Source organism: Eurytemora carolleeae, unplaced genomic scaffold (genome assembly GCF_000591075.1).
Source record: "Eurytemora carolleeae unplaced genomic scaffold, Eaff_2.0 scaffold105, whole genome shotgun sequence".
In the NCBI taxonomy this organism is placed as follows: Eukaryota; Metazoa; Arthropoda; class Copepoda; order Calanoida; family Temoridae; genus Eurytemora; species Eurytemora carolleeae.
In genome coordinates this window covers 207,548-223,801 of record NW_019396058.1, presented here as the reverse complement: position 1 = coordinate 223,801, position 16,254 = coordinate 207,548, and the positions used below count along the sequence as shown (strand labels likewise).

Below are 16,254 nucleotides of genomic sequence, written 5' to 3'. Positions count from 1 at the left end.
AGGATAAAGTACTAAACCTACCTAAGGATAGGGTTCTAATAAGAGAGATCTAGGATAAAGTACTAAACCTACCTAAGGATAGTGTTCTAGTAAGAGAGATCTAGGATAAAGAACTAAACCTACCCAAGGAGAGAGTTGTAGAAAAAGAGATCTAGAATAAAGGAATAAACCTACCTAAGGATAGGGTTGTAGTAAGAGATATTTGAGATAAAGGAATAAACCTACCTAAGGATAGGGTTGTAGTAAGGGAGATCCAGGATAAAGAACTAAACCTACCCAAAGATAGAGTTGTAGATAAAGAGATCTAGAATAAAGGAATAAACCTACCTAAGGATAGGGTTCTAGTAAGAGAGATCTAGGATAAAGTACTAAACCTACCTAAGGATAAGGTTCTAGTAAGAGAGATCTAGGATAAAGAATTAAACCTACCCAAGGATAGAGTTGTAGAAAAAGAGATCTAGAATAAAGGAAAAAACCTACCAGAGGATTGGGTTGTAGTAAGAGAGATCTAGGATAAAGAACTAAACCTACCTAAGGATAGGGTTGTTGTAAGAGATTTCTGGGATAAAGGAATAAACCTACCTAAGGATAGGGTTGTAGTAAGTGATATCTAGGATAAAGGAATAAACCTACCTAAGGATAGGGTTGTAGTAATTGTTGTAAGAGATATCTGGGATAAAGGAATAAACCTACCTAAGGATAGGGTTGTAGTAAGTGATATCTAGGATAAAGGAATAAACCTACCTAAGAATAGGGTTGTAGTAAGAGATATCTAGGATAAAGAACTAAACCTACCCAAGGATAGAGTTGTAGTAAAAGAGATCTAGAAGAAAGGAATAAACCTACCTAAGGATTGGGTTGTAGTAAGAGAGATCTAGGATAAAGGACTAAACCTACCTAAGGATAGGGTTGTAGTAAGAGAGATCTAGAATAAAGGAATAACCCTACCTAAGGATAGGGTTGTAGTAAGAGATATCTAGGATAAAGGATAAACCTACCTAAGGATAGGGTGTTAGTAAGAGAGATCTAGAATAAAGGAATAAACCTACCTAAGGATAGGGTTGTAGTAAGTGATATCTAGGATAAAGGAATAAACCTACCTAAGGATACGGTTGTAGTAAGAGATATCTAGGATAAAGAACTAAACCTACCTAAGGATAGGGTTGTAGTAAGAGAGATCTAGGATAAAGGACTAAACCTACCTAAGGATAGGGTTGTAGTAAGAGAGATCTAGGATAAAGAACTAACCTACCTAAGGATAGGGTTGTAGTAAGAGAGATCTAGGATAAAGTAATAAACTTACCAAAGAATAGGGTTGTAGTAAGAGATATCTAGGATAAAGGAATAAACCTACCTAAGGATAGGGTTGTAGTAAGAGATATCTAGGATAAAGGAATAAACCTACCTAAGGATAGGGTTGTAGTAAGGGAGATAAGGAACAGTGTGTTCGTCGTAGAGTAAAGAGTTCTTCTAAGCTTCACTGAAAAAATGTATCCTTTTAATTTACTTTCATTTTAACTTAGTGGCAGGGTTTTAGGATTAAGAGGTAGGAGAATATTTGAATACAAATTTGTCTTCAATTGATTCCCTTTAAGCTTTCTATGGCAAATACTGTTGTGCAAACATAAAATATTATAATGTTAATGACGTCATAAATAAGGAGTTTTACGTCGTCATTAAATTCTCATCCTTTGTGGGTAACCCTGTGTAGAACATACAATGTAGGACATCTCTTATGAAATTACAGAGATCTGACATGTATTTCTTTAAATAGTAAGGATCTCTGCCTGGACAATTTATTTCTATTGTTTTCTTCCAAACTTATCTTTAAAATATATTAATTCAATTTCAATATTGTATCCTGGTATACATTTGAAGATATTATACAAGACTAAAGATTCCTGAAAGAGTGGGAAAAAACTAAGAATTATAGATCTTGTTACAGGTCGTCTTATTTTGTAGTTTTGCAGGTACGATTTGTTCTACATAAAAATATTTATTTTTCATATATGTATATATATGTTTCAGTTTTTAAACTTTATAGAATTATATTAAATCTATATATAAATTTGGCTTGTCTGTTTGTTTGTTTGTCTGTCTGTTTGTCAAAACGGCTGAACCGATCGGGCCCAAATTTTTTGTGGGACATATAGGGACCCCAGGGAAGGTTTATGAAAAATCAAAATTTCAAATATTTGTCTCTATCAAAATTCGGTCGTCATTAAATTTTTAAAAATTTTGAAAATCCGCAAAATTTTTTGTAAAAATCCGCGAATTATTTTTGTTTTGTTTTACGATGTACACAAAGAGAACATGTTCACAACTAATTTAGAAGATGGGCGCGAAGCGCCCTCTAAGGCTAGAAAGAAGGGCGCGATGTATGTATACAGATCTACCCATATCATATTAGATTATCTCCAAGCTTTAACGCTAGAATACACACATAACACTCGAAAAACCTAGTATTTTCTGCATGTAAATCTTTAAATTTGCAATACACAATGTTTAAAATGATTTCTTCCTTTTAAATTTTCTGATTTGTCCCAGAAATCGCAATTTAAAGCTATAACACGATTTTATATTATATAGGAAACCCTGTATAATAAACTTTCTGGGTGTATGTTTGTGTCCAATAAACGTCAAAACGGCTTAACCGATTGGAACCAAATTTTGCGTGGGACCTCACAAATTTATTTTTGTTTTATATTGCACAAAGAGAAGTTTCTCGCAGATAGAGCCACAGTTAAGAATTGAAATAGAAGGATGAGCGTGAAGTGCTCTAAAAGCCGAGTTGATTTAATATTCCTGCAAGAAATGAAAATTGCACTAAATTGTATTGTAAAATATGAATTATTACAATAAAGTGTTGAAACAGAATTAAGAATGTATTATGGTATGGGGGACGCACTATTAAATTCTACTTTCAAGATCGAAAATGCTGCCACAAATGTGGAATAACATGTTTCGTGATATATGGGGATTTCCGAACCAATTTAAGGTTTTACTTTTCATACTTGTAAATGTAAATTGTGCGTCCCTGATAGTAACTGTTTTTATAAACCGATTTTGTTTTGGTAAACAAAGGGTACTGCAAAGTTCAAAATATACTAATTGTATCGTAATATCGGAACCCAATTGACTGTAGGAGTTATTCCATCATCCGAGCGTCAATGGTATGTAAACCTTTAAGGAAACCTTTTATATTTGTTTATTTTCGAATTCATTTATATACCTACTATCTAAAAGCAGTATTTTTCAGTTTAAAAATTTGTCCTGAAGAAATAAATACACTGCTCTTCAACTATTCTTAAACTACGTGACTGTGAATCTAAAGAAACCTATTCTTGTAGACAGAAAGATTAAAAAGGCTAGAAATTTTTTTGTCAGGATTAACAAGTTCTCAATGTAAGAAATATTGGCCTGAATAAGAGTTAAAAAGTTATTCAAATAGTTGCTATAACGATAAAAGAGAAAGATTTGAAAAATAAAATTAGGAAAGGTTTGGGAAATTAAAAAGTACGGTAAAGATGTTACTTAAAAATATCTTTTAAATCTCGTACCCATATAAATTGTCCGCTTTTATCTAATGTAAAGTGTACAACATGTACTTGAATGTAAAGTGCACAGCATGTACTTGAATGTAAAGTGTACAGTATGTACTTGAATGTAAAGTGTACAGCATGCACTTGAATGTAAAGTGAATGTACTTGAATGTAAAGTGTACAGCATGTACTTGAATGTAAAGTGTACAGTATGTACTTAAATGTAAAGTGTACAGCATGACCTTGAATGTAAAGTGTACAGCATGTCATTAAATGTAAAGTGTACAGCATGTACTTGAATGTAAAGTGTACAGCATGTAATTAAATGTAAAGTGTACAGCATGCAATTAAAAGTAAAGTGTACAGCATGCACTTGAATGTAAAGTATGAGATGAGACAAATCTGTTCTCTGCTCTCAATAAAGGGGTGGAGAAAGGGAGGATAAATTAAGATTAATTATAGTCTTCAATCCTTAAACCTGGGGAGGGGAAGGGGGAGGGGAAGGGGGAGGGGGTTTAATAAAAGGTGCAAGGTCCGAGTGATTAGAGGATGGGGAACTCAATATATAATCTTTAAGATTTTACAAATTGATGAATGAGAAAAACTTGTGAATATATTTCATCTGCCGATAATATGGAACAGGAGATTTTCATCACTTCAAATGAAAAGTTCGGAGTTTTTAAATATTAGCAGAAGATAGTTTTAAATATTAGCAGAAGATAGTTTTAAATATTATCAGAAGATCAGAAGATAGTTTTAAATATTAGCAGAAGATAGTTTTAAATATTAGCAGAAGATAGTTTTAAATATTAGCAGAAGATAGTTTTAAGTTTATTTTACTTGGTTAAATATTAAGAAAACTAATTATAATTTACAGTCTTTACCAAGGCAGGGTAATCATTCTTTAAATTCTTTATTTGACATTATAATTGTTAATATATCGACATGTACAATGTACACTGTACAAAACTCATTATAATTAAGGATAATGGCGCTATCTGGCAATATTTTAATTAGGGATAATGACGCTATATGACAATATTTTGATTAGGGACAACGTCACTATCTGTAAATATGTTAATTTGGGATAGCGAAGCTATCTAACAATATTTTAATTATGGAAAACTGTGATATTTGGCAATGGTTTACTTTGGGATAACGGCACTTTCTGGTAATATTTTAATTAATAATTCAGACGGTAGTATCTGCCAATTTTTGAACTAATGATAACGACGCTATCTGGCAAGATTTCAATTATGGAGAACGGCGTGCTATCTGGCAATATTTCAACTAAGGATAACAGCACTGTCTGGAAATATTTCAACTATGAAGAACGACGCTATCTGGCAATATTTCAATTATGGAGAACGGTAGTATCTGTCAATATTTCAATTGTGGAGAACGGTGGTATCTGTCAATATTTATATTTAGGATAACTGCACTCTCTGGCAATGTTTCAACTCTTTCAACTAAGGATAATCGCGCTATCTGGCAATATTTCAATTATGAAGAACGGCGCTCTCTGGCAATATTCTAACTAAGGATAACGGCGTAATCCGGCAGTATTATATCCGACAAAAGTGCGCAATATATAAGAAAGTATTAACCGAATTTTAAAAGTATTAACCTTCCTTCTTTTATTCAGTGTACCGTACAATGTTTAATCATCATTATATATACATAGAGATTCACTATGTATATATATTTTTCATATTTAATAAGACATTCTTGAAATCAATACGATCCCAACTCTTACATTTCCCTTTTTATAGACACCATATATTAGCTATAAAGGTTTATTAATCCTAAATATCAAGAATCTAGAATATAAAAATTAAGAATTGTTAGGTCAGAAAATATAAAATCTTGTCAAGTCTATCAGATATATATTTTTACAAAAATCCCAAAATATTCTCAGAATAATTTAAAACTTGATTTAAGACTTACTTGTTAATTCTCCAGTAGCTGGGATCTTTACAATCGTAAAATATTTGTTTTTGAGCAATTTGATCCAAACTAGCTGAACCTAGGCAGTGTTAGTATCCTCCGGAGTAAGGATAGGTTGAGGATGATTAAACCAACAAGTTCCCCTGCTGGACAGGTTCTGAAGGATGGAAGGATTGAACCCCAACATGTTACTGGAGACACCAGTCTCTATCTTCTACACATACTCCTCTTCAATATACTTCTACACTCTTCAATATACTTCTATATTCTTCAATATACTTCTATATTCTTCAATATACTTCTATCCTCATGAATATACTTCTATCCTCTTCAATATACTTATATACTCTTCAATATACTTCTATGCTCTTCAATATACTTCTATACTCTTCAATATACTTCTATACTCTTCAATATACTTCTATACTCTTCAATAAACTTCTTTATTCTTCAATATACTTCTATATTCTTCAATATACTTCTATACTCATCAAAATACTTCTATACTCTTCATTATACTTCTATACTATTCAATATACTTCTATACTCTTCATTATGCTTCTATACTCTTCAATATACTTCTATACTTATCAATATACTTTTTTACTCTTCAATATACTTCTATACTCCTCAATATACTTCTATACTTTTCAAAATACATCTATACATTTAAATATACTTCTATACTGTTCAATATCTATCCATACTCTTTCAATATACTTCTTTTCTCTTCAATATCTATCCATATTACTTCAACATTCTTCCATACTCCTCCAATATACTTCTATATTCGTCAATATCTATTCATACTCTTCAATATACTTATATACTCTTCACCAAACTCCTTCAATATACTTCTATATTATTCAAGTTCTATACATACTCCTTCAATATGCTTCTATACTTTTCAACATTTATCCATACTCCTTCAATATACTTCTATGCTCTTCAATATCTATCCATACTCCTTTAATATACTTCCATACTCTTCAATATATATCCATACTTCTTCAATATACTTCTATGCTAGTAAGGTTAGGAGTTGTGTAAAGTGTAAAGAGTAACTTTAGGAGTTAGGTCGAAGTGCAAAGAGTAAGATTAGGGGTTTGATCTAAATGTAAAGAGTAAGGTTAGGAGTTTGATCTAATTGTAAAGAGTAAGGTTAGGTGTTTGATTTAAGTATAAAGAGTAAGGTTAGGAGTTTGATCTAAGTGTAAAGATTAAGGTTGGGTGTTGCGTCTAAGTGTAAAGATTATGGTTGGAGTGGGGTCTAAGTGTAAAGAGTAAGGTTGGAGTGGGGTCCAAGCGTTAAGAGTAAGGTTAGGAGTTGGATCTAAGTGTAAAGAGTAAGGTTAGGAGTTGGGTCTAAGTGTAAAAAGTCAGGTTGGGTGTTACGTCTAAGTGTAAAGAGTAAGGTTGGGTGTTGCGTCTAAGAGTAAAGAGTAAGGTTGGGTGTTGCGTCTAAGCGTAAAGAGTAAGGTTGGAGTGGGGTCTAAGTGTAAAGAGTAAGGTTGGAGTGGGGTCCAATCGTTAAGAGTAAGGTTAGGAGTTAGGTCTAAGTGTAAAGAGTAAGGTTAGGAGTTGGGTCTAAGTGTAAAGAGTAAGGTTAAGTGTTGCGTCTAAGTGTAAAGAGTAAGGTTGGGTGTTGCGTCTAAGTGTAAAGAGTAAGGTTGGGTGTTGCGTCTAAGTGTAAAGAGTAAGGTTAGGTGTTGCGTCTAAGTGTAAAGAGTAAGGTTAGGTGTTGCGTCTAAGTCTAAAGAGTAAGGTTGGAGTGGGGTCTAAGTGTAAAGAGTAAGGTTAGGAGTTGGGTCTAAGTGTAAAGAGTAAGGTTGGAGTGGGGTCCAAGCGTTAAGAGTAAGGTTAGGAGTTGGGTCTAAGTGTAAAGAGTAAGGTTGGAGTGGGGTCTAAGTGTAAAGAGTAAGGTTGGGTGTTGCGTCTAAAGAGTAAGGTTAGGAGTTGGGTCTAAGTGTAAAGAGTAAGGTTAGGAGTTTGATCTAAGTGTAAAGAGTAAGGTTAGGAGTTGGGTCTAAGTGTAAAGAGTAAGGTTAGGAGTTGGGTCTAAGTGTAAAGAGTAAGGTTGGAGTGGGGTCCAAGCGTTAAGAGTAAGGTTAGGAGTTGGGTCTAAGTGTAAAGAGTAAGGTTAGGAGTTGGGTCTAAGTGTAAAGAGTAAGGTTAGGAGTTGGGTCTAATTGTAAAGAGTAAGGTTAGGAGTGGGGTCTAAGTGTAAAGAGTAAGGTTAGGGGTTTGTTTGATCTAAGCGTAAAGAATACCAGTACTGAGAAGAATGCATTAGATTGAAAACATTGAAAAGAATATTATACCATATTATATTCAATATTGGATATTCAAGATTAATAGATTCAACACTTCAGATGTAAATACTTTAATCGTCTGTCAAGTCTAGATTAATAGATTAATGTTTTCTCAAATTATCAGAAAATGATTCGTATTTTTAGGACAGACCTGAGCTGTACAAAATATTAGAACAAGAAAAACGACAGGCAAGACCATAAACACTGTTATTAAAGGGTGGTCGCCAAAAAAACTGTCTTTTTATTTTTCGGGCCTCCTACAAAAAGCTATTAAATCAAATCTGTAAAACTAGTTGAAATATTTAGCACATGGACTAAGGGAGAATCTGAAACATTCCATGATACATTTTGATGAAAAATATGCAATCGCAAACCGGTCAAAACTTTTTTATATTCTAGCTGCCAGCAAATCCCCAAAATCTGCAGGATCACTTAAGTAATCTGATCGGTGCAGTCATCAACAGAAATTTTGACAAGAATTCTGCATATTTTCATAAAAAAGCCTTGACGAATGAAGTACAACAAAAATGATGTTTAACAATAATGACGCAAAAAAATCGGCGAATCACCTACAGCCAAAATGACGCTAAAAATGGCGAATAACGTATAGCAAAAATGATGTTTTATAAAAATGAAGCTAGAAAAATGACACTAGTAAAAATGACGTTAGCGAAAAAGGCACATGGAAAAGTGACACTAGATAAATAGCGTGAATAAAATTTAAAAATACGCAAAAAAAACACCATCAAGAATGTCATAGTGCCATAAAAAATAACGTACAACCAGGATTTGGGATACAATATGACAATTTATATACGGATCAACATCAAATCCTGTTAGATCGTGCAGTGAAATTTTAAAAGAATAAATCATAAAAAGTATTAGATATAAGACTAATATAAGATTTTTTAATTCATATTTATTTTAAACCTAATTTGGCGTAATAGATTGGTAATAATCCGGTTGGATAAGAATCACCAGGATCCAAATGAATGTACCGTTTAATTATTTGATTACAAGAAACTAAGTAAAAAGCAACAAAAATATAAATAAGTTTATATATTTATGATAAAGTACAAAGATATGACTGGTTTCATTATCACAGCTTAATGCAGAGAAGATTCAAGGGAGCATTTAGTGATTAAATATGTAAGAAATCATTCAAAACATTTACATCAAAATTTGGAAAATTTGCGTAAATATATTGTTTGAAAATTCAAAGTAAATATATTGTTTTCTATTTTATCTGCTGTTGCTTTTTTAATCTAAAAATTAAGAATTTAAAGAGAATTTTCAGATTTAAAAAATATACTGTTTTAAAATTATCGAACGATCCCTTTGTAAATTTCTAAAAAAGTTGGTTGTTTTTTATTTTCCATCATGAATAGTATCCTTCCTTCATTATCCCTGTAAGTTCCTTGAACAATGCTAACCAGGAACGTTCCACATCAAGAGACCATCTCCCCTGGAACATGAACCCAGAGTTAGAATAGGATTGTTTAAATCATACTTTTTTATTTTTTTATTTCGTAAACTTACACAGTTTAATATATCTATAAATATACTTAATTTTGAAAACTTACAAACAAATCATTAAATCCATGATTTATTGTAAATTTTTATTGCACGAAGAGAAAATGCTTTTTATAGAGCGACAATTAAAAGTTGAAATAGAAGACTAGTATTGGAAAAAATGAAAAGACATTTTTACTCATTAAATTGACAAAAGTACTCATTTTTACTCACAAACTTCATATCAGTACTATGTTTTACTCAATAACTTTATATTGTTACTCAATTCAACATGCTATCTGTACTCATTTTACATATTAACTTGATATACGTACTCAATTTTACACATTAACTTGATATCATTACTCATTAACTTGGCATTATTACTAATTTTTACTAATTAACATTCTATCAGTACTAATTTTTACACATTAACTTAATACAAGTACTCATTTTTACACATTAACTTAATACAAGTACTCATTTTTACACATCAACTTAATAAAAGTACTCATTTTTACACATTAACTTGAAATCAGTACTCATTTTTAGTTGTATTATGTACTATGTACCAAAAGAAATGGTCTAGTTGTATTATGATTACTTACCTGTACAAGAAGAAATGGTCTAGTTGTATTATAATTACTAACCTGTACAAGAAGTAAGGTCTAGTTGTATTATGATTACTAACCTGTACAAGAAGAAATGGTCTAGTTGTATTATGATTACTAACCTGTACAAGAAGAAATGGTCAAGTTGTATTATGATTACTAACCTGTACAAGAAGAAATGGTCTAGTTGTATTAAGATTACTAAAATGTACAAGAAGAAATGGTCTAGTTGTATTATGATTACTAACCTGTACAAGAAGAAATGGTCTAGTTGTATTATGATTACTAACCTGTACAAGAAGAAATGGTCTAGTTGTATTGCAATACACAGGTCCTATAATCTCCAAAACACAAACACTAACGTTCTTACTTCGCTGTGTTTTCCCAAACCTAATTACAGAAACTCATTATACTTAAATTTTAAAATTTAAAATTTTTTAATTTTTCTGTTTTAAGAAAAGAGGTTCTCAAAACATAATGTTGAATCAAAACATCATGTTGCATCAAAACCTTATGTTGAATCAAAACCTTATGTTAAATCAAAACATAATGTTGAATCAAAACATCATGTTGCATCAAAACCTTATGTTGAATCAAAACCTTATGTTAAATCAAAATATCATGTTGCATCAAAAAATAACGTTGAATCAAAACATAATGTTGCACCAAAACAGTATCATGCATCAAAACCTTAAGTTGAATCAAAAAAATAATGTTGCACCAAAACAGTATGTAGCATCAAAACAGTATGTTGCATTAAAACATCATATTGCATGAAAACTTAATATTAAATCAAAACAGCATATTGCATCAAAACCTTATGTTGAATCAAAACATAATGTTGAATCACAACATTATGTTGCATCAAAACATCATATTGGATCATAACATCATGTTGCATCAAACAAACTATGTTGGATCAAAACGTCATATTACATTAAATACATATTACATCGAATGCATCAAAGCATCATAATGATTTAAACTACTAAAACTGCCTGAACTTACTGAATCAATGGTTCTGCTGCTATGCTAAGATGAGGTAGAGAAGGAACAACTAGCTCCAGTAACTTTATACAGTCTCCAGTATATCCCTTCATTGCCTAAACCAGTCAAATTTACAATTATCCAAAATAAATAAATAAAATATCAAAGATCATAAATATCGTGTGGATATCGCTAATCTTAAACGCTTCTCGATATCCAATGTGGGATATTAAAATTCTCAATTTAAGTTCTTCATCGTTAGTAGTCCTCCTTTGCTACAGAAAATTTTCATCAATAGATTTGTAAGATGAGGGTCACGGTTCCTATATTTCTAATATTTAAAGATCTCTAGGTCGTCACTAAAGTTTGATCCTAAGTGGAGAACCCTGTAAGATTGTACCTCTGTCGATGATGCGAGTTCCTCCTGGTTTATCTCCGTCAGATAATTCGACATATCGGAGTTCAAGGAGAACAGGTTCTGGAAAGTTTCAAGACCAAGCTGGCTGACCTAAAGTAAAATATTAAGCTTTGATACAGGGTTAAAGGATGATACAACCTGAAATGATTAAGGATACCAGTGTTAAGGTATATAGAAATAAACGATTATTAATCAATCAATCAATAAATCAAGACACCCTGAAACTCTTTAAATATGATGATTCCAAGATTAATTTAATTCTTCTGCCTTAAATAAAGTCGTTTAATGGCTGATTTATTGATTTATCACTTGCAGGAAACCAGAAATTTAGGAAAACAGACATTTTGTACAGTCGTCTCATCCTTTGTGGGTAACCCTTTATTTACCAAATAAAAAAGTGCGCTATGGAAGGTTTGTTGTGATCAATATTATGAGCCCCAAAATATCCAAACTCTCTGTGTAGCTAATTTTACAGATTTTTTTCGATACGAAAGTGCGCAAAAGCTCATGCAAATCGCAATTGGGATTATGATTAAATTAATAAATTTTCAAATGATCAATAAATTGTCAAGAAATGAGTTGAATGAAATGAAAACCTTTTGTCTGACTATTGGCCAAGTATCTCGGATTAGAACCAACTCTGTCAGGTTAGGGAAGGTTTCCTCTTCCTGAAAATATTATTTATCAACATTTCTAAAATCTAATCTAGAATTGGTCTTGATTTTACTAATCTCAATCCTGATATTTATGAGGGTATTCTAGCTCTAACCTGATATTCATAAGGGTATCCTAGCTCTAACCTGATATTCATGAGGGTATCCCAGCTTTAACCTGATATTCATGAGGGTATCCTAGCTCTAACCTGATATTCATGAGAGTATCCTAGCTCTAACCTGATATTCATGAGGGTATCCAAGCTCTAACCTGATATGCATGAGGGTATCCTAGCTCTAACCTGATATTCATGAGGGTATCCTAGCTCTAACCTGATATTTATAAGGGTATCCTAGCTCTAACCTGATATTCATGAGGGTATCCTAGCTCTAACTTGATATTCATGAGGGTATCCTAGCTCTAACCTGATATTCATGAGGGTATTCTAGCTCTAACCTGATATTCATGAGGGTATCCTAGTTTCATTAAACATGAAACAATATCAAAAAGATGAGTCCAAGCTTTCTCCAGTTCTGAAGACCACAACCCCTTCTCCCAGACTAGAGGACGGATTGCCTGGGAGAGAACCTGAATACAAAACCTGGTTCAGAACATCACAGTAGTTCAAGATAAAAGAATAAGAGGAATAAGATGAATTGATGAAGAATTAAAACCGACATAGGTCTTAAACCGTATCGCTTGGCCTAACATGGCAGTTTGTGCCTGATCGTGGTTAAAATTGCACTAAAATTCGTGGTTGTACAAGTTACCAAATAACGTATGAAAATGTTCTATATCGAAAAAAATAAGTTGCCTACATCGATTATTAGTGTAAAATAGTTTGCAAGGTGTATAAGAAGTAAATGGTAAAAACATAAAGTTGAATAGTAAAACTTATAAAACTCACTGGACCGAGCATATCTAGTTGTCTTCTCTCCACTCCGGCTAAATATCTTCTTTGTCCTGCTCCAGCCAGACTCATCCTTATTCTCTCCGGGTTCCCAGCATTCTCCTGGGACAAGAAAACCTTCGCCTCAACCAAGGAAATGTCAAAATATTTGACAATCAAAATAAACATTTGCACACAGAACAAATACTGAACACATTATTATTATTATTATTATTATTATTGTGATATTTTCTTGTTCTTTTAACATAATTACAACAAAGGAAGTGGGAAACTCAAGATTTCTAATCCCTATATATTTGCAATCTACTGGTATCGAAATTTTGATATTTCAAACTTAGATCATTTGATCTGACAGAATTCATAGTTTGAAATATCTAAGGTCTTTGACATTAGGTTGCAAAATTATAAGGATCATAAAATCAGAGTTTGTGGCAAAGACTCAATTCCTTTTATTTAAAAATAAAAATATCAACCCAACCAAAGATTCATATTACCTGAATATCTCCAACCACTGAACCCACAACAAGAGCATGAGATCTAGAATAGAGAACATTAATCAACTATATCGGATATCAGAGCATGAGATCTAGAATAGAGAAGATTAATCAACTATATCGGATATCAGAGCATGAGATCTAGAATAGAGAATATTAATCAACTATATCGGATATCAGAGCTGTGGATGAAAGAATAATGTTAAATGGACTGAAGACGTAATTTCAAGTTACTCTTCATTTTTAAAGTGATATGTTCGATTCACAAATGTACCCTTAAAAATCATAAGGATGTAAACAAGGTTTCAGAAAAAAATGTAAGAATGTAACCAAGGTTGCAAAAAGGATGATAAGGATGGCGCCAAAGTTACAAACTGAAAGATAAGGATGAAACCAAAGTTAAAAACTGAAAGATAAGGATGGAACCAAAGTTTCGAATTAAAAGATAAGGACAAAACCAAAGTTACAAACTGAAAGATAAGGATGGAACCAAAATTTCAAACTGAATGATAAGGATGGAACCAAAATTACAAACTGAAAGATAAGGATGGAACCAAAATTACAAACTGAAAGATAAGGATGGAATCAAGGTTACAAACTGAAAGATAAGGATGAAACCAAGGTTACAAACTGAAAGATAAGGATGGAACCAAAGTTACAAACTGAAAGATAAGGATGGAACAAAAGTTACAAATAGAAAGATAAGGATGGAACCAAGGTTTCATAAAGGACGAAAAGGATTGAACCAAAGTTTCAAGCTGAAAGATAAGGATGGAACCAAGGTTATAAATAGAAAGATAAGGATGGAACCAAAGTTTCAAACATGAAGATATGAATGTAACCAAGGTTTATGTTAAGACTAAGGACGAGGAAGATAAGGATTGAACCAAGGTCTCAAAAAGTAGAAGAAGAATGAAACAAAGGTTTTGAAAAGGAAGTTAATTATAGAACTAAAGTTTTATAGTAAGTTGTAGTATTTTCCATATTCGTAAGGGAAAATTCTGCATCTTATAGATTACTACTAATTCCTACAGCAGTGGTTTACTGCAGTACTGGAGAAATTAGAAGCGTAGGAGTAGAGAGAGAAATTAAGACTCGAGTTTTAGCCGGATTTGGTTTTATGTAAACCCGACCTAGTTGATTTTATCTCTTTTTAGGCTTGGTCTTTTTTGAAGCGGGAGAAGTAAGTAATTAAGTAGTTTCACAAAAACTATTTAAAAGCTCTTGAATTATCTTTAGTATCAAAATTGGCTAGATTAATAAAAAGGTTGATGAGAGACAGAGTGACGTAAGGTTGAGAAGAGACAGAGTGACGTAAGGTTGAGAAGAGACAGAGTGACGTAAGGTTGACACGAGACAGAGTGACGTAAGGTTGACAAGAGACAGAGTGACGTATGGTTGACAAGAGACACAGTGACGTATGGTTGACAGAGAGAGATAAGGTTGACAAAAGACAGAGTGACGTAAGGTTAACGAAAGACAGAGTGACATGACGTATGGTTGACAAAAAAAGAGACAGAGTGACGTATGGTTGACAAGAGACACAGTGACGTATGGTTGACGAGAGACGGAGAGAGATACGGTTGACAAAAGACAGAGTGACGTAAGGTTGACAAGAGACAGAGTGACGTATGGTTGACGAGAGACAGAGTGAGATAAGGTTGACAAGAGACAGAGTAACGTATGGTTGACGAGACAGAGTGACGTATGGTTGACGAGAGACAGAGTGAGATAAGGTTGACAAGACGTATGGTTGACGAGAGACAGAGTGAGATAAGGTTGACAAGAGACAGAGTAACGTATGGTTGACGAGTGACAGAGTGACGTATGGTTGACGAGAGACAGAGTGACGTAAGGTTGGCGAAAGACAGAGTGAAATAAGGATGGCAAGAAGACAAGAAGAACTGGTATACCTGAGAGCTTCTCCTATAGATATCCCGTCCACCACCATTGAATCATACTCTCCTAGATACTCCATAACCTCAGGGTGTCTAGTGAACAGCTGAGTAAAGGATTCACAACCAATCTATAAAATAATAAAAATCATACTAATTATAAATGTACTTTGTAAATATCTACTTACTTACTTATTTGAGTTCCAGAAACTTTAATAATGAGCTAAAACAAGCTGAAACCCAACTCAAGAAGAAAATATTATTGAATCTCTGTTAATTGCTAGACATTCATATAAAATATTGAGATTTATTCTTGAAAATTCTTTTTATTCATAGAAATTTGTTAAGAAATTCAATGAAAACACATCTTGTTCTATCTGTGTAATAATTGCATTGATAAAAAGTAAAATTTGAACCTGCATTAGATGTCTATCATACTGGGTTCTTCTGAAAACTTGATGCCTCAGTTCATTTCTCATATCCAGGTCCTCATCAGTAGGGTTCTCTACCTACAACAATACAAACGGAGATTAGGAGATTCGGTGATCAGGAGGTTAGGAGATTCGAGATTAAAAGATTGGAATATATGAGGATTAGAAGATTAGGATATTAGGAAATTAAAAGATTAGGAAATTAGAAGATCAGAAGAATAGAATATCAGAAAATTAGAAGATCAGCAGATTAGAAGGATCAGAAGAGTAGAAGATCAGAAAATTAGAAGATTAGAAGATTAGGAAATTAGAAGATTAGAAAATTAAAAGATCAGAAAATTAGGAGATCAGAAGATTAGAAGATCAAGAAATTAGAAGATTAGAAGATTAAAAGATTAGAAGATTAGAAGATCAGAAGATTAGAAGATCAGAAGATTAGAAGATTAGAAGATTAGAAGATCTGAAGATTAGAAGATCAGGAAATTAGAAGATCAGAAGATTAGAAGATCAGAAGATTAACAGATTTGAATATCAGAAGATT

The 16,254-nt window shown here is 32.6% G+C and overlaps 2 protein-coding genes across 2 annotated transcripts in view; both read right to left on the bottom strand.

Moving 5' to 3' along the window:
* Positions 1 to 5,641, bottom strand: part of LOC111708027 (uncharacterized) — a 30,769-nt gene extending 25,128 nt beyond the window's left edge. Inside the window, exons 1-2 of the mRNA XM_023481270.1 lie at positions 5,490 to 5,641; positions 1,406 to 1,480 (exon numbers count right to left, since the gene is read on the bottom strand). Coding sequence (XP_023337038.1) covers positions 1,406 to 1,480; position 5,490 — 76 coding nt within the window. The 5' untranslated portion in view covers positions 5,491 to 5,641. The remainder of the gene's footprint in view (positions 1 to 1,405; positions 1,481 to 5,489) is intronic.
* Positions 5,642 to 9,105: 3,464 nt separating this feature from the next.
* LOC111708068 (uncharacterized) lies at positions 9,106 to 15,811 on the bottom strand. Its single transcript, XM_023481323.1, has 10 exons — positions 15,699 to 15,811; positions 15,301 to 15,413; positions 13,388 to 13,430; positions 12,891 to 12,995; positions 12,440 to 12,571; positions 11,926 to 11,997; positions 11,312 to 11,419; positions 10,933 to 11,027; positions 10,215 to 10,314; positions 9,106 to 9,266 (listed from the first exon to the last, which is right to left on the bottom strand). The coding sequence occupies exons 1-10, from the start codon at positions 15,759 to 15,761 to the stop codon at positions 9,180 to 9,182; spliced, it is 918 nt and encodes a 305-aa protein (XP_023337091.1). The 5' UTR covers positions 15,762 to 15,811; the 3' UTR covers positions 9,106 to 9,179.
* Between the last annotated feature and the right edge of the window lie 443 nt (positions 15,812 to 16,254).